The 23637-nt window shown below is 42.4% G+C and overlaps 1 protein-coding gene across 1 annotated transcript; it reads right to left on the reverse strand.

Annotated features, from left to right (window-relative positions):
* Positions 1 to 1541: 1541 nt before the first annotated feature.
* On the reverse strand, positions 1542 to 11926 carry CCN6 (cellular communication network factor 6; the record flags this gene model as incomplete). The annotated part of the gene is given in 8 exon segments (XM_082276756.1): positions 1542 to 1823; positions 2222 to 2415; positions 4864 to 5106; positions 5460 to 5722; positions 8988 to 9046; positions 9049 to 9149; positions 9152 to 9257; positions 11903 to 11926. Coding segments are annotated over 8 exon segments (1272 nt in total).
* Between the last annotated feature and the right edge of the window lie 11711 nt (positions 11927 to 23637).

Consider the following 23637-nt stretch of genomic DNA (forward strand, 5'->3'; position numbering starts at 1 on the left):
ATGCCTGGCTATTGTAATTCCAAAGTGGGACCAGGACAACAGCTTCCTTACCTCAAAAGTTGTCATTAAATGGTGACCCATGCCTGTAAGAAAGATTTGAAGGCACCTAATTGTGGCTGGTATCAGTAAGGACGGTAATCCTACCTGTGGAGTAAATTCACACACCATAGGCTGTGAAGAAAAGGAGGAGAGGTTGTAGCAGCCAAAAATGTAATTCTTTTCTCAGACTTTCAACTTATGGTAAACTAAAGGTAGGTCTTGCTTCAAAGAGGGATCACTGTTGCTAGATTTAGTTTTTAACAAGCAACTACGAAGAGAAGAAAAGCCCATGTAAGTCTTTTCAAAGATGAAAGCAAGTCTCTAATGAAACTGGTTTCTTACACTTTGCAGCAGACATTTCAGAGTGCTCTAAGCTATGTTCCTTGCTTCAGTATTTTTGCTTCTGTGTTGTACTTAGCTATATTAAAGCATTCTCAGTTTATACCAAAACTGGAAATAACAGAAAATTCCAAAAAATAAATTTTGTTTCAAGTATTATACTTGGAATATGAATTAATATTTTAATGATTCATATTAATGAATGCTGAGTTGCACTTGATAATGAGATAATACAGAATACCTCTGAGCAAAACATGCACTTATGATGAAGTTATGATGACCATTTGGAGAAAAAACACTTATAGCCTTGAAAGAATGCAAGTAAAATAGATGTTTTAATATTTATAATTATCAGAGTAAGCAGCTTTTTATATTGCAGTAAGAACTTTTACAAATTAGAATGTACAGCTCTTTCCACTTGCTTGCCAGTGAACTGTTATAGATCAGAATGGATTGACACAATGATTACTTGAAATTTGAAGTCCTTCTAGCAGAGTTGGAGTGGATATGTAAGTAAGCACAATTTTGAATGTATAATATTCAATAAAGTATTGTGATAACATTTGTTGAGAGCATTTTTTAAGAAAATGTTTTAAAAATAGCAATTTTCTTAAAGTCTTGCATCTATTATCTGCAGTTGCCCACTTTTTTGTTCCTTTACACATGCAGTGTTTATATGCACAACACTAGAGAAAGACCATCTCTTGCAAAAAGCAGTCTGGGTTTAAAGTTGATGACTTCTGTTTCAAAACAGCATTGATGTGTTTTACTAGTGCAGATGTATAGTGGAAAAGGTTAATTTAAGAATGAAGAATGATAGATGAAGTATTACAAGGGCAATTTTTTCCCTAACAGGTTAGAGCATTTGTGGGCCAAAACTTGTTACAGTGGGGTATGAAGCTGTCTTGCTATGCCTTTCTTAAGTTCTTGTTTGGGCAGTGCTGGTGTTACATTATTGAGAAGGATGTATCTATCTCCCCATATAAAAAGAGTTACGTTTAGAAAGCTGCCCTCTCGCGTTTTCCAGGTGCCATTTAATGAATGAGTGAATATTCATGCATATAGTTTCATTATAAACACTGCTGTGGCAGGGGGTTTTTCTGATTCTTCAGGGTGTGAATGTGCTGTTGCACTCCACGTGTAATAGTCAGTGGTATAACTCATCATAGCAGTTTGAGTTGGGAAAATATATCTTCTGGAGCACTGCAAGTCCTCTGACACACACACGATGTTATCCACATCATCTTCCACCTGAAGAAGCCTTCGTTGGGACACTCAAACTGTACAGTGATCATTTTGGACTTATTAGGAACACAGCACCTCTTGTCCAAGCACGCTCCACAGAAAGTTAGTTTGTATCTTTGGGTAGTTGAACATCCGGAAAAAAACAGCTTCTCTGCTGTTGGAAGCTGGAAAGTTGGTTGACATGTTTTTCCCTTTGGAATCTTTAAAACAAAGACAACCCTGAGCATTAAAAGCAGATCATGTAAGAAACAGTTGCAACATTTACATAGAAATATCTTGAAAGCTGCTCAATCTGAAAGCTGCCTGATTTTTCCTTTGTCACTCAATAAAGAGAAAATATTTTCAGAGTGACTGCGCATCAGGACAGCATTAGCAGCACTTATATCTCAGGACATTACATTCTTTTCTTTGAAATTGCACATCTGTAGTTTGCTATTGAAACGTGAAGATTGGTGGTAGAAAACATAGAAGAGTTATTTTAAAACCCGTAAAAAAGGAAGAAGTAAATGTCTTATTAGTACTTGCCAGTACATCCATTTTTCCATTAGTTCCAATATTTTAATTTTCTATGAAGAATTAATTTTATGCTAGAAAATACCTTTATTTTCTTCAGCATATTGGTCAGACAAGGCTGGATGAAGCATAATCTCTTTTCTTTTTTCATTTCACATTTTCTGTTGTCATTGGTCACTCTGCTGGATATGCCTATGCCACAGGTCCTGGAACAGGGTGTCCAGGGAGTTGCCTGTATGAGGCACTTTTTCTTCAAAACTAGCGGTAAGCTTCTGTAAGCTAAGACAGCAATATTTTATTTAGGCAGCCCCAAAAGGATGAATTGAAAATGCAAGAATAAGAATTCGATTTCTGTTCATGAAGGTACTTCTGTAGGTAAACCTAAAAATGCGACATAAGTAACATTTATACAAAATTCAGCTGAACTGCAGTTAAACTTTGCTGACACTGGATACTCAGATCCTAGCAAGGACTATGAAATTGCATGTATTTTATGACCTTTTAGTTTCATGTGATGGAAGTGTTGTGTGAAGAGAGTTAATTGTGGAATTTTTATGAAATGTCCAGATGTTTATTTTTTTTAGGCCAAGCATAGCTTGTAAAGGCTGCTGAAGACATTAATATTTGTGTCTTCGTAGATATTTAAGACTTCAGGTTTTGTATTGAGGAATAAAATTCTCCAGTCACTTTTAGATACCGCTAAAAAGCCTGAGGGCTGGATTAGGTGAAGTGTACTTTAAAAAAGAAACAAAATTGCAGTGGAAAAGTTCTGCAAAAAAACTATGTGGAATCTGTGCATTTAGGTAGGAGCACAGGCAGAATTACCTGGAATTACCAGAACTGCTGTCTACTTTCCAGAATACTTGGAAAGTAGACAGCAATTTAAAGATCTCATTGAAGCAAGCAGTTTAAAAGCCTGTCACAGATCTGCAACAAATAAAAGGAAGTTAAATGGTTGTTTATACTTGCTACATTTTTTAAAGTATGACCTAGTTACATCCCTGTCTATCTGAATTAGGTAAATGAAATTGAAATGGAAAACCAGAAGACAAAGCAAGAAGAGTAAAATGAAACTTAGCACTTATTATCCACTCTAGCAGAAAAAGGGCTTTTCAAAATACCTATTAGCCCATTGAGCCATGCATGGAATTCATGGAGAAGTTGACAAGGTACTTCTGCTGGACTGGGAAATGGGAGGGGGAAGACTTTACTTTGAAAAAAATTTCAAGGTGTTTTTCTTCAGAAGATTCCCAAAGAACAGCATCCTACAGCACATACAGCCACCACAGGGACAGGGTGTTGAGTCCCTGAACTGAGCCCAATAGAAAGCATACTTTGCCAGCTGGGTGTCTGCTGTCAAGGTTATGCTGTGCAGCTGATCCAAATTCCAGAATAAATGATGTCATGTTGCAGTCAGTGAAGGAGTTACTGAAGGTTGGACTTTAGCTTTTGGATCTGCTGAAGGGACTACAAAGTAAATGGCTTAATGCTGTTCTCCAGATATCTGAAATACATTAACTGAGTTTGTGGTGAGATGTATTTCAGAGGCTCAAATGGTTTGGTTGCCATTGTTTTCAATGCATTATGGTCTCTCTTCAATCAGATTGGCATTATTCTCTAGAAATTAAATCTCTCTTCACTTGAAGTCAGTTGCCTTACTGAGTGCGTGTTTATACAACAGTATTAGGTGTATTTCTGTTAAAAGGCTTTGATACTAGGTACAGGTATTGTATCATAATTTTGAAATAAAGATGAGCTGCTTTTTTTAATTTTGGCTTAGTTGCACAACCACTGCTTATGTGTGAGAAGTTGTCCAAACTGGACTTCAGATTTTGTAAGCAGGGCTGTTATCTGCAGATTGATTATGTGCATCTACTCAGCAGCCTTTGATGAAGGTTTTCTGATAAGCTTTGTAATTCTTTTATTTTTTTGATCCATTATGGTGATTCAAGCTGCCACCAAATAAATGGCTCTGCATTAGCTGTAACGAAGGAGACCTTCACCATGGAAAATTGGAAGTGCACAGGGAAGGAGATGGCACAAGCGTAGCAGCTGTGGCCAGGGAAGGCCTGGCATAGCTGCTTCTGGCAATGGTGCTTCCTTAGTGTGAAAAACAGAACTAGTGTTAGCATCAAAGCAAGAATGGAGTTAAAGGGAATATCAACTGACCCTGGCAGAATTGCATGGACAAGCTTATGAATGCTTCTGATCAGACTGAATAAAGAAACCGTGGGGGAGTATTGGTCTTGCAGTGACCTAAAAGTTGTGAATGTGGGAAAGCCACTAAGGCAATTTTTATAACTTTCTGCTTTCTATTGAAATAAGAGACCTGCATCATGTTAATGTATGTATGTGAAAACCAAGACTCCCTAACACCACAAAGCAGGAAAAAGTGGGACAGTTTCCAGGCTGCAAAATGGCTGTCCACCAGCATCCCTAATTGGGCTGATCTGATGAGTAGTAAACCTCTGCAGAAAGATGCTTTGGCCAATTCCCTGGTGACAGAAGCCAAAAGCCTTTTTGCTTTTCACATTCATTAGGTTTAGAGAAATGAGTCTGTGACCTGAGAGTAAGAGGGGTAAGTGGGACACAACAGTCACCCTGGCAAAGGCCTTGAGCAAGAATTGGGCAAGTGCCAGTGCACTGCCTGCCTGGCTGCTGGAGCCAGGGACTCTAAATGCAGAAAGGCTCATGTACAGAAAAGTTTACCAGTGTAGCCAGGCTCACCTGACATCAGTCTGTAGTTGGTTGATTGAAGTTGCTTGTGCTGTCCGAGGCTGCAAATGGATTGTCCAGGCTTCTTTCTGCCTGTGACCCTGGCACAGGGACTTCCTGCTAATCTTGGTGTGAACACAGGGGTACATCCAATTGTGCCACTGACACACAGGCACTTATAAAGTGGGTTGGGCTGAAAGGTCTGCCCGTTGGCATAATAAACTCCATTGAGCTCACATCCTACAGCTACCAGATCTGAAAATTGTGAACAACAGTTACTAACACAGGAGGAGCACATGGGTCTTGCTAAGGTGAGTGCTGAAATGCGGTCAATCTTTATGGCATTCACAGCTTTTTAAATCAGACATTGATATGTCTGCCAACAGGCTTGTGCACAATGAACTGGTCTCATTAATGCAGATAAGATTAAATACAGTCCTAGTCCTACTCTCAGATTCTCTGACTGAGCAGTTGGAGGACTAAATTAGGATAAATTCCTTAGCACAGGGCTGTGCAGCACCTGCAAGTGGAGTTTTCCTCCAATACTATTCACCTGCTGGTCCCCACCCTCTTTGATTTCAAGAAGGGAATGTGAAAGAACAACTTACATGCACACACGCCTGTTTCATACCTAGGCTTGTCTTCTGAGTAGTCACAGTAGAGCCCTTTGTGGGGATCACAGACATCTGCTTCGTTGCAAGGCTCTCCTGCCTGCTTGGCACAGACTTTACAGCAGCCACAGCCATCCTTCACGAGGCTCACCCCAGGGGTGCAGGCCGGCACCGGCGGGCATCGGCATGGCCAGTGGCAAACTTCCTTGCGCTGGACTTCACCAGTTTCTGAAGGTTTATCTCCAGGCTGCTCTTGTGGGCTGTGGAAAAACTTACACACAGTGGGCTATTTTGAGCACTGAATGCATTATGTGTAGCTGGAATGGCATAAAATGAAGTCAAGATGGAAAAAACACCAAGTTGCATGAAGATACATAACATTTCTCATCTCAGAAGACCAAAAAGAGAGAGGATGTGAGGTTTAGGTAGAAGGCAGAGGACCATTTGCATCAGTCAGTATCATACACTGAGATGTTCCACCAGTGAGCCTGGCCTCCTGCTGGAACAAAACACAATTCACTGGTCTTTCCTTTGCCTTCTACAGAACAAAACTGAACAGAATTTTTTTTTAAAAAGTGTTTTAAAGTAAATGGTGGTTTTATTGTAAGTGTTCCTTCCTACAAGCCATCTATTAAATTAATTAGCTTTTGATTTCTCACATTGTTTATGGCCAGCCACAGTCCTTGTGTGCCAGTTCTGATGGGAAGACCCTTTTAAAATAGGGAAGCTCTTTTGAATGTTTCTTTTGCTCCAAAATTTGAGTAGATGCTTGGGAAGGAGCATTATAATATTTACAAATGCTCTTGTGCTACATGCAAAAAATTAATCCTAATAAGGGAGGCTAGTAGTTGTACTGAGTTTAATAGGTCACTTTCTAAGAGTGCCTCTATTTGCATGACTAAGCTTTCATTGAATCCAGGGCTTACAGAGCAAAGACACATCTCATTAAAGAGATTTGTATCAGCAGTAGGAAGTCAAGATCTAGCCAGAATTTACTGGTTTACACATTCTGTCTCAGAATTCATGTCTTTTTTTTTTTTTTTTTTTTTTTTGTCTTTTTTTTTTTTTTTTTTAAGTAAAGGAAGACCAAACTAATTCTTGATGGGTTTATTTTTCTGAAGCATGGCGTGAAAGGATCTGAGATAGCTATAGTCTATCTGCATTTTTTAAGAACTACATCTAAAACTTATCAGTTTAGATCTTAGCATTAAATCTTTTCATGCTGCTGATTTCAGCAGAAATGCAGATCATGGTATAGTTATTCCCCATGGATGACTGGTTCCATAGTTAAGTGGGGGCATGCATAGCACTTGGCCATTAGATAACATAAGGCCTGGGAGCCACTCCCATCACACAGCTCTAACTGCCTGAAGAGCAAAAGAAGACCCAGCCCCTCATCAGGTGCTGGTATCACCATCAGGCTTGCAGAAAAAAAACCCAAAACATATATCCTATATTTTTTCTGTGCATATGAAGCCCAGCCTATCAGTTTCTCTCTGTTCCTCCAAACTGCAAGGCTCTACTGGTGTAGAAATCACCTCCAGCAGAGATGCTGAGGGAGAGCTGAGAAAGGGGTCATTCAGCTGGGTTTCTTGCGGCTCAACTTTTAAACTGGAAGTATCTGCAGAATTCAGCATTTCATATGTCATAGCCCAGGAAAGCTCTTGCAGCAAAATTGAGCTGGCTTAATTGCGTGCAGTAGTAAATGACCTTTTAAAAGGCTTTCTTCTACCACTAATTTCCATTTTTCATGGTCATTTACAACTATACTTACGATATCTTAATCTGCAGCTACTAATGAAGCTCTAAAGTAGTAGCTTTCAAGTTCCTTTGGCTGAATGATTTTTAAGCTAGATATTAATTTACATAAGCAATTCATATAGTAAATGGATGTTAAAAAACGTCATGTGGTATTCCATGCAGTATGAAGAAGATAGTTTCATAAATGTGTCATTTGTTAAAGGATTTCTTCTAATCCTTTTTGCCTAAATGCAGCAATAATACAGAAAACAACTAACTCAAGTATACTTTTTTGAGGCAGCTAAGCCTGAAAACCGCGTACCTATAAACCGTAATGTTAATTGGATGAATGTGTGCATTGGAATATAAAGGTTCTTAAAGGATTGTTCTGAAAACAAGACATGCAGGTGTTCCTATACATTTAGCAGTGTATAAGACAATATGGTTGCTTTAGGAAACATTTCTTTGCTGCCTTTCTCTTTAGAAGCAGAGTGTTATCATAATTATTAGCAGCAGCATCATCATCAGGAATTTGGCCATATGCCAGCAATATGAAGTTATGTGACTTGACTCAGGTATCATGTTTCAAGATGGGTATGCATAGCAGGAAGTAATCTTATGCACTTCAACCAATAAGTTTAATTTGTATTACAAATTGGAACATGCTTTAAACCTACAGACTTCTACTTAGGGGAGTTTTCTCTCCTTTTTTTAGAGAAAGATGTCAGCTGTAAGGTGTGAGACTACAAAGTTCTTGCAAAGTAAGAAAAACAATTAGGCAAATATCTGATAGTTTTAACTGTGGAATTACTGAGAACTTTGGTTCACATGAAAAATCTTCACATATCTATTAGGTTTCAGTGAAAATGTAAAGTTTGCTTGTACAGTTTACAGGTCAAATATTTTTCTGATTTGTGCTTCCCCAAGTTTCTATACCAAATGTATTCACATCACACAAGCCCCTTGCATACTTTTCCTGATCCTATGGGCAGATCAGAAAATGAGACCATTGTGTAAGGACCCTTCATGTGTTTGTTTTCCTATGTTTTAAAGGTTGAACAAGGTCGGTGTGGTATAAATAAGCAAATAGCAAAAGTAGGCAATGTATTATCACTAATGTTCGGTTATCTTAGTCTGGCTTTAAATATGCAGAAAGTCAGCGGAGGGAAACAGCCGTTTGAAAGTTCTGTTGACATTCATCTTGATTGTAAAGGAAAAATACACTGTGTGCACGTAAAGTGGATTTTCAAAAATAAGTAAATAAATAATGAAATTGGCCTTTGACACAAATCCCTTTAGAAAAAGCTATCACTTAAAATTTTCTCGTAAGAGACAAGGTATAATGCAGCCCAGGTGCCTTTCTCATTTGTAAAACTAGCCTGAAGTCAGACTGCTGTGTGTATCCATACGTATTTGCAAACACATGTATACATATATATATGGAATATGAGCACAGATGTTTACTTTCTTACTGCATCAGATAGTCATCTGTGCTTATCTTAAAAAAAGAGGAAAAAAGCAACGTCAGTGGCAATTTAAGCTTCCCTAACACTTTTTTCTTCCCACCAAGTCATATTAGTGTACAAAGAGAAAAAAATTACCAAAACGTGACTGATGCAGTAAATAAGCTGCAAATGAAATTTACTCAGGAGTAGGGAATGGCTCCTTATTCTTTATGAGGAATTTACTTCTCTGAAATTTAATTCGTCATTAAGCAAATAAAAACTTTTAACTGGGACAAGGTGAGGAAGGGAGAAATCTTTTTCTTCTTTTTAATGAACTTACCTGTTGAGTACAAGGGATGATGAAGATGGTGGGAACAAGGAGCCACCGCATGTTCCTGCACATTCAGAAGTGAAACTGGGAGATAGGGAACAGGCTGAGCTGTGTCAGAGGAAGCACTGAACACAAAGCTCTCCTCTGTCTCCCTTGCCAACCCTACTTTCCCAGCACATGCACGAACACATACACGCATTCACACTTGAAATTCTCCACTTCATACAGAACCCGCTTCACGCTGAAATTTCCAACTGGTCTTCTTTTCTCTGCCCACTGCTAGAATACAGATTTTCACACCCTGCTTGATCCCATCCAGCTGATTCAGCCAGACTTAATTGAGGTCGGGTAGGGTGACATCTGATTCTTAAAATCCTGGTGCTGGAAATGCAGTGTTATTTTTAACTTATCTTTAAATCTATATTGCAGGAATTTCTGAAATCTGAAGGGCAGAGCCCCAAATACATGTATTTTTTGAGATGGAAAAAGCAGAGTTCTTCAAAATTTCTAATGTATTGTGCCTAGCAAATCATTGCATAAAAAGTCACAGTCAGTACATGCTCTCTAAAGAGGGAAGTAGATGCTATAAAGTGCTGTAGTGCTGCTACGTATTCTGCACTGCGTCTTTCCGTGGAATCTTAATGGGAAGCCCAGACTATAATGTACTTTTCCCTGAAGTATGCACCTTGTCTTATTGCTGTGTTGCCCCACTTAAGCACAAGATTGTTCAAATCTCCAAATTCCTTTCCCCTTATCACCTACTATCAAAGTGATGTTTTTTATTTTTAGGCTAACAAGTGAGGGTCTCCAGGGTAAGATAAAAACTCCAGCCCTGCAGCAGTGGTGGTGGTGCCCTGATAATGCTCCTCCTTCACATTTGTCCTTGCTCAGGCACCTCCTGTGAAGCCCACGAGTTACTAGGGGAGGCTGCCAAAGACCACACTCACACTGCAGCCATGTGTGGACAGAGGCAGTAGTGGGAGTAGGATAACAAATCCAGTCTAAGCGATTCTGTTTGGCTCCCAGACTTGGAGCATCACGTGCCCTCTGCAGTTATAAATGCACCCTGAACTGCCCCTCCAAACTCTTGAGCATTCAGCTGTAACACTGAAAATCTGCTTTTCTTTAGCACAATCACTTTCTTACATAACTCAAGATAAAGTCCAGGCAGTACCTGGGTGACAAGTGAATGCTGCAGATCAGTTCATTTCATTATGTTACTCTGGTGTGTGGTAGTGCAGACTCAAGCCATCCTTGTGTTTCCCTTTGAAAGCTTATGAACATAGCACACAGGTTTCTCAAAAGTCTCTCCTGTGTACTATCAAAACATAGCTTCTTTCATAGAATCAGAAGATAGTTGAGGCTGGAAGAGGGCCCAGGGGGTCTCTAGTCCAACCCCTGCTCAAGCAGGGTTCATTCTGAGATCAGACTGGGTTACTCACAGCTCTGCCTATTTGGATCTGGAAAACCTCCAAGGGTGGAGGCTGCTAAACCTCTCCTGGCAGACTTTCAGAGGGATAATAACGAGAAATGCTGGCTGTCTGAGGAGATTCCAGGTACGGTTTTCTCTTGCAGCCCCAAAGACACCCCTTTCACTCTCCAGCCTGTAAGAAGTGAGGACTAGCACATCCATTCTCCTAGAACTCCAAGGGGAGCACACAGCATTCATTTGAAATGTGTTGTTTCTCTTTGCATTGCAGACATAAAGCATGTGACCAGTGCAGGACCGGGAATGCTCTGTGTGAGCTGGCAAAGACCGGTCTGATGTGAATAATGGTCCCCAGTCTTGGGAAACAGGAGAGAGAGACTTCTGTAGTATTACCCATTGGTTTTATATGGTGTATTTTGCTGGAATCACCTGGAGAATGTGGTATCTGGGTTTTAGAGAGTGAGACTTTGAAACTGTAGTTAGAGTATAATTAAGCTGATTGATAGAAAATGTTGGGTTTGGAAGGAGTGGGAGGAATGCTCCTCCCCGAGGAAGACATTTTGGTGATATAACACATTAAAATGTCATTGTAGGTGGCTGGATGATTGCTCACGTGTGCAAATCAACCAGCATACCTCTTCAGCCCGAGAAGGGCCTCCTGCTAGGAGCACCACTCCTGCTAGGGAATCAGCTCTCCAAAACAACAATGTGCCTTCACTGCCTTTCCCTAACAAATGCACTTAAATGAGGCTGTCTGGACCTCGCAGTACCTGCAGTACTGATCCCTGCATGTATAATAAGTAGCCACAAGACCACAAAGACAGCAGCACTAACCCCTATGCATAAATAGTGCACCAGTGCTTTGACTACTCAGTATTGGAGTCTGTGTCTCTGCTAGTATTGTCTCTGATTTAAGTGAATGGAGGCGATCTGCCCTTTTCCTCTCCTGCAGGTCTTTAGTAATCCCCCACAACTCAAAAACTAATGTTTTTAATGCCATGTCCAGACTCAGCAACAGTTTGTCTGTATTCATCCTTCTTGCCAAATCTCCCTTGCAGATTTGATTACATAAAGCATCATTCATTTCCTGAACTAAACCTGCTCTGCTATCTGGTGCCATTCTAATACCACCCTGAACAGAAATGTAATTTAGTTGTATATTCAGTGACCTCTCAATACTGCACACATCTCCTTGGTGCCAAAAAATCATCTTCCTGTCTGTGAAATATGCCATGTAAATCCACTGTCTTAAGAGATAGAAATGTATGAGTTATAAACCCATAAATTAATACAACCATGCATTCTAACTAGATACAAGGTCTTAGACAAAATGCCAGAGGTATTCATCATTGATACTTGTGGGCCAGGATTTTCAATACTCCCTACTGGGCTTGGTGGAGTTACTGAAATAAAATCCATCAAAGCCAGGGTTGGGTTTGGTCGTTCCCAATAACTGGGTGTTAGTTCCAGACACACACCAGAGCTGGGGACTCACCTTTTGGCCGGAAGGTTTTTGCATGTTGTCCTGTTTTGTTGTTCTTTGGGCATGGATGTTACAGAGACTCCTCTGTTTGAGTCAAACCTACTGTCTGTGTCTCTTCTTTCAAATAAATAAACAGATGGGTAAAAAGGAATAGAAACATTATATGACAACATATTGCCCTTGGCTCACCCTGTCTCACATGCTGTTTGCTCACTTGGGCTTTGGAAGGAAGCTGCCTTCTTCAAAACAACAGTGCTCCAAAATCACTGATGGATTTCACTGAGGTCTGCTTGCTATTGCTGCAACTTGGGCACACCAAGGCACAGACATCTCCCTGCTGGAAGTGACAGGGTTTGTTGCCAGGCAGCAACAGCTCCTCAGATTAACCATGCTCAAAGGTATGGTGAAGTTCCCAGCTGGAAGCCTGAGGCCAGGAGCTTTGATGGTCACTGCAGAGGAATCCCACCCATCACCGATGCACTCTTGTGAGGTTCCTCTCTTCTCTGCTGGTCAGCTGCTCAGCTTTTGTAAATTTGGGCCATTTTTGCTTCTCTTCAAATTGAGTTTCAGACCCAAGTTGCACTCAAAAATGTTCCATAGCTCTCCTCTTGGAGCACCACCAACAACAGCACGTTCTCAATAAGCTGAGTAAGGAACTTCTCCCAAGGTGATGGGGGTACTTCCAGTGGGACAGAAACTCATCTTGTCCTGCATACCCACTTCAGCAAGACCATGTGCAACACCAAGGTCGCTGTTGGAAGGGTAGAAATGCTCTGTACAAGGGCAGCTATACTATGTTCCCCACAGTGTGCCACTGTTTCTATTTTAGCTGTGATCTGGTTTCAAACTAATTCATAAAGCTTCTCTGAGCTATAACAGGCTACCTCATATATGAAGATATTTACATGCAGGTTTAAGACTACGTCCCATTTTCAAAACTAATTTATGAAGGTATATATACTATTTTCTTCTAACAGGCCTTAAACACAGAAAAGATGCCACAAAGTGCTTGTATTCCTAAGCACACATCTCTGAAATGTTCCATCTTTCTGTGACTACCAACCTTGTGAAACTAGAAATTCTCAGAATTCTTTAAGTTGAATATTTGTCATCAGAGAAAGCCTGAGTTTCTGGTTGACAGATCATTTAAAAATATCTGTACACACACACTGAACGGGTTCAGTCTGTGCTCTGCCTAGCTCTCTGGGGCAGGCTCTGTGCAATCAATCCAGAAAGGCACAGGCTGCAAAAAGCAGGCCAAAGCGGAGGGAGAGACAGGAATAAAAATGAAGACAAATTGGGGACCCACCGAGCAAGGCAAAGAAGCACAACTGTGCTGAGCTAACTTATTACGCGCTGGAGTTGGCCAATTCTGCACACAGTGCAGCGGCTCTGCTTTGTTCAGTTTGATGCTGAATTCACTGTGACAGAATAAACTCAGATCAGCCCAAACCGTATTTGCAAATCAGCTTTTCTCCTCATAGTCCATCTCTGTGGGCACCCCAACGCTGGCAGCTCCAGCCTCCCCTACCTTCCTCCCCCACAGCTGGGCTGCTTTGCAGAGCAGGCAGAGAGCTGCTCCTCAGGGAGAAGCGCTGTCAGGATAAATATTTGAGCAGGGCAGCTAATCCTGCATGTCAGGAGACATGTGAATGTCCGCTGAGGCTTGTTCGGTTCTCAAAGGGTTTCCATTGTTAGTTATAGGAGGAAATAGTAAAGCAGCTTCCCAAACTCCTGGGCTGTTTACACATGTAGTTTGTGTGCCAGCTAAAAAACATTCCTGATGGAAATGAAAATAAGGTCCCAGCCAATGTCCTACCCAAACCTTCCTTGAGGGTAAGGCATGGGAGAGACACAAAAAAAGAGTTGTATTTTTTCCCAAGCCACCAGTTGGGGATTTATTAAAATTTTATTTCATTCCCAATACATACTTTATTAACCTTTAAAAAAAAGAAATCCACATAAATACTGGGCATTCACATTGCTATCTCCAAATTTATTTTGGCACAAAGTCATCCGAAAGACAAACTCATCTCTTTGGTCTACAGGAAAAGTATATGATGCTCTCTACAGACATAAATTGTACACATAAACTGTAGGGCACTGGCTGGATCTGGTGCCCATTTTTCATGTCAAGTGTCTCAGGAAGTGAAACAGCCCCAGAGAGGGAAAGGAAGGCTGCACCTGCTCCTCTCCTTCCTGTTGGTGGCATCACCTCCACTTCTTTCTCCTCATAAGTGAAGAAGGTCACCACCACATCCCTCCTCCTGCATACAAGAAAGCTGCTCCCAGTTTCAGGGCTGAAAGGATTTATCCCTTCATTGGATAGATAAGTTAAAAATAGCCGAAGCTGGGGAACTGGTGGTGGAAATTCCAAAGAGCAAACGCTGGGTGGGCACAGCAGATCTGGCCAAGGTCCAGGGTTCACAAAGATCGTAATAGCCCATGTTCAGGTTCTTGTAAGGGAGGATTTTGGAAAGGGCATAAGAGAGTTCTTGTCCCAGCCCTCAGGCTATGTCTTTCAGGGTCTACAAAGCAATGAAATATCCAAGAGAAAAAAAATCCAAACATCATTATGACAAGGGTATGGAGAATAGTGTGAAATTTCTTTATTTTTCTACTTAAGAATCTCACCTCAGTATATTTGTATGAAAGTGCAAAACCTACAGGAAACTCAGTTTAAACATTCATGCTTGGTTTATTTTCATTTTCCTTTAGAGCATCAAAAAAAGCATCAAAACTTACAAAACATCCAATCAAAACCCTACATCAACTCAAACTCTCCAGAGGGCTTGCAAGCTTGCCCTGCTTGCAGGAAAGTGTGGCTGAGTTGTGTTGGGTTGACCCCCTCAACAATTCAGTTGTACAGTTACTCTTCTTCTTGCATGCCTACAGCAGAAGTCCCTGTAAATCATCAGAGGAAAGGCAAACAAACACTTCTGTTGCACAACTGTGTCCATTTATTTTATCCCAATGCTTTGGTCCAAATAACGTGTTCACCATCACCACCAGGATGAAAGAGAAGAGATGGCAGGAAGGAATCAGCAGGTGAGCTCTCCAAACACTCTGATTTGCCATGTGGGTGGAAGGGAAGGACAGATAGAAAACCAGGAAGGGGTTACAGCAGAAGTCTCCTAGTGAATGATTGCACCTGAATCAGGCATCTCCAATCCAGAAAAGCCCACAGGACAGTTCAAACATAAACAAGTGAATAATGTGTCTGGGATCCAAGGCTTTCAGTACTATTTTGCCTAAAGGATTATTTCATTTGCATTTTCTATAAATGAGTCATGACCTATTGATAGCTACAAAACTCTCCATATTTATTCTGCAAAAGTTGTACCTCAGAGATGTCACCTTATGGTTTTTTGCCTCATTAAAATTCTGGCTCCCCACATGGTGGGAGACATGGTACTGACTCCAAGTGGGACAATGCAGTGGCAAAAAGCAAAACCAGGGAAATCTAAGCGGGAGAGAGAAACAGAAGGTTTAGTGCTGCTGGAGCCAGATTATTCACGAGACTGGTGTCCCCTATTCACTGCTCTGGTCTTATGCCTAGGAGACCTCAGCTAGGGCTGAGGGGTGCAGGCACTGCACCTAACACCTCTCCCTCCCTCTCCTGCTGACCAGTTGCCAGAGGGAGAATACCCTGGAGTACCTGGGCAAACCAGGCATGGCCCTGCACTGCAAAGCTAATTAGGAAAAAGGAAGAAAACCTTCCCAATGCAATTTAAAGCAAGAAAGATATTAGGGTTTTCTTTTATGTATTCTCAATAATGCATCTCTTCCTCCACCCCCTGCCTTTTTAAATCTTTCAGGCCACCTTAAATTCACTGGAGAAATGCTCAGTCTTGCATTAGGTACAGCCCTGCCATCTGTCAGATTTTTTTTTTTAATTAAACGCTTGTTTAATATCAGGGAGAAAAATTACAGCAGTGGCTTGTTTTTTTATTTCAGTCCAATACATGTTTGCTCTCCTAAATGAGTTCAGAAACAAGCAGCAACCCTGGCATTTCCTGGGGAATCCACTTCATCCAAGACCTCATCCAGACATCCCAAGGTTGGGCTCCTGCCTCAAATCCTGTCTCACCAAAACTGTAAACTAGCTTCAGTGATGGCAACATCCTGCTTCTGTGGGCATCTTTATGCATGAAAAGGAAAAGTTTCATTTTAAGGGAAAAAGGTTGGGTTTTTTCTCATAAGACTAACAGGTCATGTATGTTTATCTGCATTCCAGAGAGACTTTATGAGGGAAGACTACCAAAGCACCAAAAGACCCTTCAACCAACAAACAAGAAGACACAGTAATGAGAACCTCAAGCCAGACAAATTCTTCTGTTTAACAGAATGAACTATAACACAAAATGTGGAGGGATGTGGCAGTTCTCTGCCTTTTTTTAGGTGAAATTCCCCTAGGTGTCCTCCAACGGGGACAGGTACGCATCAGCTAGGAACCCTTTCTGTTTCTGGAGAACCACAGGTACTTTCATGGTGCAGTTCACTTCTTCAAATGGACACTTCATCTTCAGGCTGAAATGAATTGCTCTGTTTGAGTACCTCTGTACCTTTTTGTCTCTGGTGACCATGCTGGGATCTTGGGCTGACATCTGATGAGACAAGTGTGTGTTTTCTGTCTAGGCATCTCTCTGGCACAACTACTTCAATGAAACGAGTAATTATTCCCGAAGCTTAGGTGACAAGGTACAGTGTAAAATTTGATGCTTAGACATGCTCAGGTGACCTCACAATCCCTTCCGGCCTTCTCTCTGAGTTTCTGAGGCTGGCACCAGAGCCATAAGCATGCTGCAGCCTGCTATAGGGTTGGCATAGGCAGTCAGGACCAGCCCATGATCCAGATTACTTGGAAAAGTGGTTTTGGTTCTTTGGCAGTGAGAGGGGATGCCCCTTTGGCAGCGCCCAGGGTGAAGTCACAGGAGAAATCAGCCACAGCTACCCAGCGAGCACTGACTCAGCATCTCAGCACAGCACAGCACGCTCCACCAGCTTCTTCCTTTCAATATGAAGAGGGCTTCAACAAAAAACTTAAGAGAGATTCACCAGAGAACCTCTGAGCATGGAGGATTCATTCATTGTCATTGTTCTGATTCAAGCCTATGAAGATTTTGAATATGCTCACATTACTCATTCACTCTGAACAGAAGAAATGAGCATTCTGGCTTCCATATACTTAAGCTACATTCAACAGAAAAGAAACCCCAGGTGGTTTTTTTGAGGGACCCAGGTAAGGTTAGATAAACTGGCAACTGGCTCTTTTTTTCTTACGAAACTATGAAAGGTGGGATTTAGAAACTGCTTATTTGAGATGCTGTTGCAACTGTGGAAAATGGCAGATGTTCCTTGAAGTATTCTGTTTGGAAGTAGGATATTTAGAACAGTTGGTGTATTTGTGGTGGGGAGCTTGCATTGTTCCTCCAATAATCTTGTCTGGTTTCACACTGTAACTCTTACTACTGTGTCAAAACAGGCAAATTTGTTCTCTGAAAGCCAGGAGGCAGATAAAGGAAACAATTACAAATAATGCTGTAGGGTTTCTATACTGAAACAGAAACAGGAAAAAGCTCATATCTAATCTGCACTTAAGAGGTTTTCCCACCCTCCAGAAGATCTTTCCCACAACAGGCTCAGACTCATTCAAAACCTTTCAGGGGACTTAGTCCTGCCCCGACTGCAGATGGATCCTGACAAAAATAATGGAGAACCGAGACAAAAATGCTTCCCTAAGTCATGTCTCCAATTCAAGGCAAGGTCGCAGTGTGCTGGGAGACAGCCCGGGGTGAACACGCATGGATGAGCGACACTGCCTGACACCCAGCCTGTTACGACAGCAGCGAGGAGGTGACATTAAGTGAACCGCAGAACACGCACTCCAGACCTTTGCCGTGGGCAAATGCACTCCCACAGACACAGCCCAGAGGATGTAACTGCAGTGGTACAGAAGGGTAAAGCTCAGCTGTCGATTAGAATCTCGGCAAAGTCTCACTTAGCATCCACGTTACTCATACACATGTATGGGCAGCCTGAACTTTGCCCAGACGGAGAGGAGGCTGGAGGGGAGGACGAAAAGACACACCAGTTCAGGCAGGGTGGTCGCACCATCTAAATTCAGCAGCTCACGTACGGATTGTAACATCCCAGCTCCATGCACAGCCCACATAGTCTTCAGGCATCTTCAAAGCATTGAACCAAGCTCAACCTTTCCTCAGTGATGCTGGACCTCCAGCTGCTCATACTTTCCCAGACACAGTCAGGGCTCAGCATGGGTCTGGCACCTTTTGCAATAGTTAGGGTGGAAACATTGATCCAGGTTTGGGGGGAAGTGAATTTACTAATACAGGTATGAGCAGTGCTGTGCCTGCAGCCCTCAGGGCCAGAAAATGGTCTCTGCTCTGTTTTATTATAGTGGAAAGACAGCCTCTGGGTCTAAAATGTACCTGGTCATTTTTCCATGTACATTTTGCTAAGAGGATCCAGAGTGCAGTTGCCTATTATGCATTATATCAGGAAATTACTATCATTAAAAACCATTTTATTCAATCAGTTTTAGAGTCATCTGGCAGCTGCCAACTTTTGTCTTCAACTGTACATTGAGAGAGACTATGTCTACATGACTGTCAGCCCTATGTAGGTCTCTTGAAAATACCAAGTATACCTTCAAAATATCTAGCTGAGGTCCTGCAAACAGACTTGCCGTGGCAGCATGGAAATCTGGCCCAGCAGGATATCTCTGCTTGCCTTTCCAAAGGTGACAAACCATTCAGAGCATCCAATGGATACTTCTTTAAAACAAACTGGGCTTAAAGAAAACCTAGTTTGTCCCTCTCTCTTAAAACATCAACCTGAGACCTAAAATCAGTAGTCACATGAGAAAAGGGGGAAGACAGTGGCATGAGAAGCCTGATAGGATCAGAGACCTGTGCAAGCCTGTTGTGAAATCAGAGCAAGTCCCCAGCAATGAGAAGACAGCTGCATCGCTGTCGGTGGCTGGAGCACCCCTCAGCACAGCAGTGCCTCCGTTCTCCCTTTGCCTTCTGCAGATGTTCTGTGATTACTGCTATTGAAAATACCTGCCTTTATTCTCCTTCATTCCTTTCTTTCTGACAGGATAAATTACTGCACTCAGAAAGTAAACAGCTTTTGCCATTCTCCTGAATATCAGTGCTGCTATAAAATGTTTAGAAAAAATGCATACAATGCAGAAAATAATACTGAACACCAGTTGTTAGTATTTTCATTGTGCCATAGGAGTGCCTAATATTTAACTGCTATTACAAGCTGAGAGTGCCTTCCCTCCAGGACCCCAGGCCTCAGCTCTTCAAAGACTTCAGGATGTGCTCTCACCTGACCTGTGCAGTTGCACACAGAGACTATTTGATGAGCATAAAGGTTTGTGCCTAAGTATTTGTAGGGCTGGGCCCTGACCTGATGAGAACAGAAAATTGGAGAAAACTATGAGGAGTAGCAGAGCAGTTCAATCTTGATTGGGCAAAATCAAAGCTGAGGCACTCAGCAGCACCAGAAGCCCTTTACGACTGGTAACTTCTGTCCCTTTGAGAGAGAAACCCCGGAGCTCTTCTTAAATCCTCAGACTAATTGAGTCTCGTCAAGGCCTGAGGGATACAAATATCACCAGCTCCATCAAGTTGCTCACATTATGTGTCCAGCTGTACAGTGATGAACACAGGGACGCAACAAAGGGAATCCTTCCTGATTTATGCCCTGTCACTTGACCTATAATTTAAAATCTCTGAGATCCCTACATCTTTATAGTCAACCTCACCCAACACAGAGCTTTATTTTGAGCCAGATAGCTCCAGAACTGAGTGCAGACGCTTCCCATTGACCTACAGCATTTCTGTCTGCAGACTGTCCAGTCTGGATTTGAGGAATCCCCTTCTCCTGCATAAACAAGTCCCCAGCTTGCCTGCATCTGAAGTTCAACCACTTGACTGTCTTGATCCTTTTAAATAATGACACTTGAGTCTTCTCTGAATGTATCCCAGACATTTATTTGTAGGCTATAAGGAGCTCCCACATTCATCTTCTCTTGTGCAGGCTACGGGACTTGCTGCATCTTCTTCTATACTTGCCTTCTCATTTTCTCCGTCAGCCTTTTTACCTTTTTTTTGTACTTTGGCTCACACCCAATCTCTGATGGAGTGAGCTCCTGCTAGTGTGAGTTCCAGGGAACAACACTGTGCTGGGTGAGGGCTCCCTTTGGCCCAGGCTCCCTCAGCCACCAATTCCCACAAGTGACTCCTTGTTCCCAGCGTGGACCATGCACATCAGCAGCACAATAAAATAAGGGGGCAACTAAGCTGCAGCTTTTTTCCAGGTGCTGTGTTTTTTCCTCTGAGAAAAGGGTGGGAGGGAAGGAAGGAGGAATAGAAATGTGTCTGGGTCATATTTTCCTCATTTGTGTTTTTATTACCCCTCCTTTTACTTAGGACATGTCAGTAATTTAGAAGCCCTCTAGTGAAGTGCTCTTGTTGACAGTCAGGGTCAGAGCAACACACACTGGAAAAACCATAACAGAACAAAAGCTTATACAGGTTTTCTACAAACTCAACTGCCATGCCCGGCCAAGACTAGCTGCTACCCAGCAGCCCAAAGCAGAAGTACCCCGTGGGATGGCCTGAGTGCCTCTGTCCCCATCGTCAACCACTGCCACCCTCAGCACAGGACAGCCTTGGCCAGAGGCAGCGCTTACAAAGGAGCTTCGTGGGTTGGGGGTTCCAGAATTACTGTTGATTAGGTAAGCCAGTCTTTCTTGAAATTGAGGGAGGAGTGACTGAAATGCAGGGTTAGTAAAAGAAAAGAAGGAGAAGCAACAAATCAGCCCAACATGGGTACTTGCATGCCCAGCAGCCACAAGGGAGGTTATCCAGGGGTGTCTCTCCACTGGCCATGGCCACTTGGAGATCAACGCTTTGACTTCCACTGTCTCCTGGTTTTGTCCAGGCTCTTGTAGACAGCTGTCTTGATGAGGCTGGCAGGAGAATAAAAGCCCATGTTCCTGAGGCTGCCTATTTTGTCTAAGTGTGGGTGGCAACACACACTGGTTCACAATCATTGTTCTCTTTTGCAGAGGGGCAGGAGGGGAGTTCAGGCTGAATTTTGTAGTGGGGAAAGACTGAATGTTTCACAGTCCACTTTGTGCCCTGCCAAGGTCTTATAAGTGGAAGAAATCCTTATTTCTGCAGAAAGTAGAATATCTGGTGGGAGATAGGAGAGAGTAATTGCACATCCAGCAGCAAGTCCAGCAGATCCTACATTTCTTGACACTTGGGTTATTAATGCCATTTTGGAAATGTCAAACAGAGCACTGTGGAGGAGCCTATATCCTGATAATCAGGAAAAAACCCACAGAAGATGTGAAAGCGGCTTTGCTGTGATATTCTTGGACGGCTACAGCTCTAAGAGGCAACCACTGAAGATTTCTTTTTATAGCAACAACAGCTCCAGTGTCACCTAATGGGGACTGAGAATTTGGGTCATAAGGTGGAGCTTTTGCAAAGGGACTTTTCCAAATGTGGCTCTGCTCTGTGCACTGCTGCATGCCGAGCATCGGCAGGTAGGAGATGAAATGGCAGCGCTGGGGTGTCCGGGTAAACACCGCCCTCCCCACCTTCCCACTCTGAAGCATTGTGTCTCAGTAGCCAAAACTCCCAGAGGGACAATTTTTCCACTGCACCGCGAGGCATCACACGGGCAGTGTTAACACCACTCGGCCGGGAAGGCTCGCAGCAGGATTTGCAGGCGGAGCACTGCCCGCCTCGCCTAATGAAGAAGGACAGGACGGCTGACACGGACAGTGCCCTCCTGCGCTCCCTGCGGCGGAGGAAGCCTTTTTCTGAACACTTTCTTCTTAGGGAAAAGCTATTTAGCTGCTGCCTGAGCAACTGCTGGTTCACACCGTGAATCACAGAGGGTGAAAATGCTTTTCACAAGGGTAATGGTGGGAGTGTGCCGGCTCACAGGCTATTACTGCCGGGCAATGGGCTGCCCTTTCTCTGCCCACCTCCGGCCAGCCTATCGCTGTGCTTCTCATGCCTCCCGTCTGGAAAAGGCATCGAGCTGCAGCGCCGGAGGAGGGGGGGACACAGCGCTGGGACGGGCAGGCGGTGCTGCAGTGTCCATGCGGAGGGTGCCCGTGGCACAAACCAGGGCTTCAGGCAGCTGCCAGTGCGAAGCAGGGAGCCAGGGCAATTTACAGAAGAGAAGTACACGCTGCCCTTGATTTAGCAGTTTACTTTGTGCTGTCAGAGGGAAGCAGGGAATTGTTATGGTATTTGCCCCAGAGACATTCTTCCAAAAATTGAGTAAGTAAAGAGGAAGGCGTAAGCAAAATTTGTTGTGAGACAAGAAATATTAATAATGAATGGATGTTTTCCAGAATGGAAATATGTTAGTAAAACATCTGACCAGTGGCAATTTGGGAAAAGATTTAGACAACCATGTGTTAATTTGGCTAAGAATAGAAATACATTCAATTTAAACACAGCTGTAATGTGCCACAGAAGCTACAGAGGAGTGTCTACAGTGACCATCACTGTGGTTTCAAAAGAAAAAATTTTGAGGCTTAGGAGATATTTTGTGATATAACACTCCTGGTTATCCCTGCGGGCTTTTGGAGGAGGGTCCTCTGTCATCCCTATTCCCAACAGCAGGACAGAAAAAGTGGCTGCATTTCGGGAATCACATCAAACAGCACAATGTTGCACAAAAATACACAGTAAAAAAAGCCCAATTTCTTTCATTTGAAAAATTTCACTCCATGACAGTACTGGGCCAAGGTATGACCTCTGATCAAAATGAAGGGGCAGCAGCCGGGTTAGATACCCCAACCCACCTTTTCATCTGGGGTTGCAGGACACCAGCTCTCTGCCACAAAAGAACAACAAAACTCCACAATTTGCCTGGAAAAACTAAAGATTTGGGCCCAGAGCTGTAATTCCTTTGAGCACCAACTGAGTATCCATAACTGTCCCCAGCACAAGGAGCGATGCCATGTTAACATGCAGGGAAGAAAGATCACATCCTCCCAAATGTGAATTGATACTCCTAAATTAACACACTCAACAATCATGCCACAAACCTCAAAACTCATAAAGTTGTTTTGAAAAGCACATGATTTTTAAAAATGAACTTTTTTTACTGTTTTTCTGTTTACTCAATCTCTAGACTTTTGGTCTCTGAGGTCAGCTCTGCAGCCAAAGGGCTGCAAACTTTTTCCAAAACTGAAAGTCAAGTTTGCCAAGGAATTGTTTAGTCACACAAACTGAGGCTGTAAGGAAGAAACACCAAAGATCACAAGACTCCTGATAATTTTCTGGACTTGTCATCCCTCATGATTTGTCATGTAAGCCTGTGAAGAACGACAGTTTCAAAATCCTCTGAAATGCTCTCTAGTTCTATGGAAACTCCTGAAGAACTTAATACTGGATTTCCTTTTTAACTTTTTCTTTTATATTTCCTATTTTCTTTTATGCGTTTTTTTCGGGGGGAGAGGGGATGCTTTTTGGTGGTGGTTTTTTTGTTTTGTTTTTGGGAGGGGCTTTTTTGGTGTGGGTTTTTTTTTTACTAGTGTAGTACCTGAAGTACTTAGAGTGTTTATATACTTAATATTTCAAAATCTATGTAAGGGAACATTCAGAAAGGAGCTGTTTTCTGTCCATCCAGCTGGATTCAGCTGAGAAACTTTCACTCCTGTCTTCAGCATATTCCCT

Source organism: Coloeus monedula, assembly GCF_965178545.1.
Source record: "Coloeus monedula genome assembly, chromosome: 2".
NCBI lineage: Eukaryota > Metazoa > Chordata > Aves > Passeriformes > Corvidae > Coloeus > Coloeus monedula.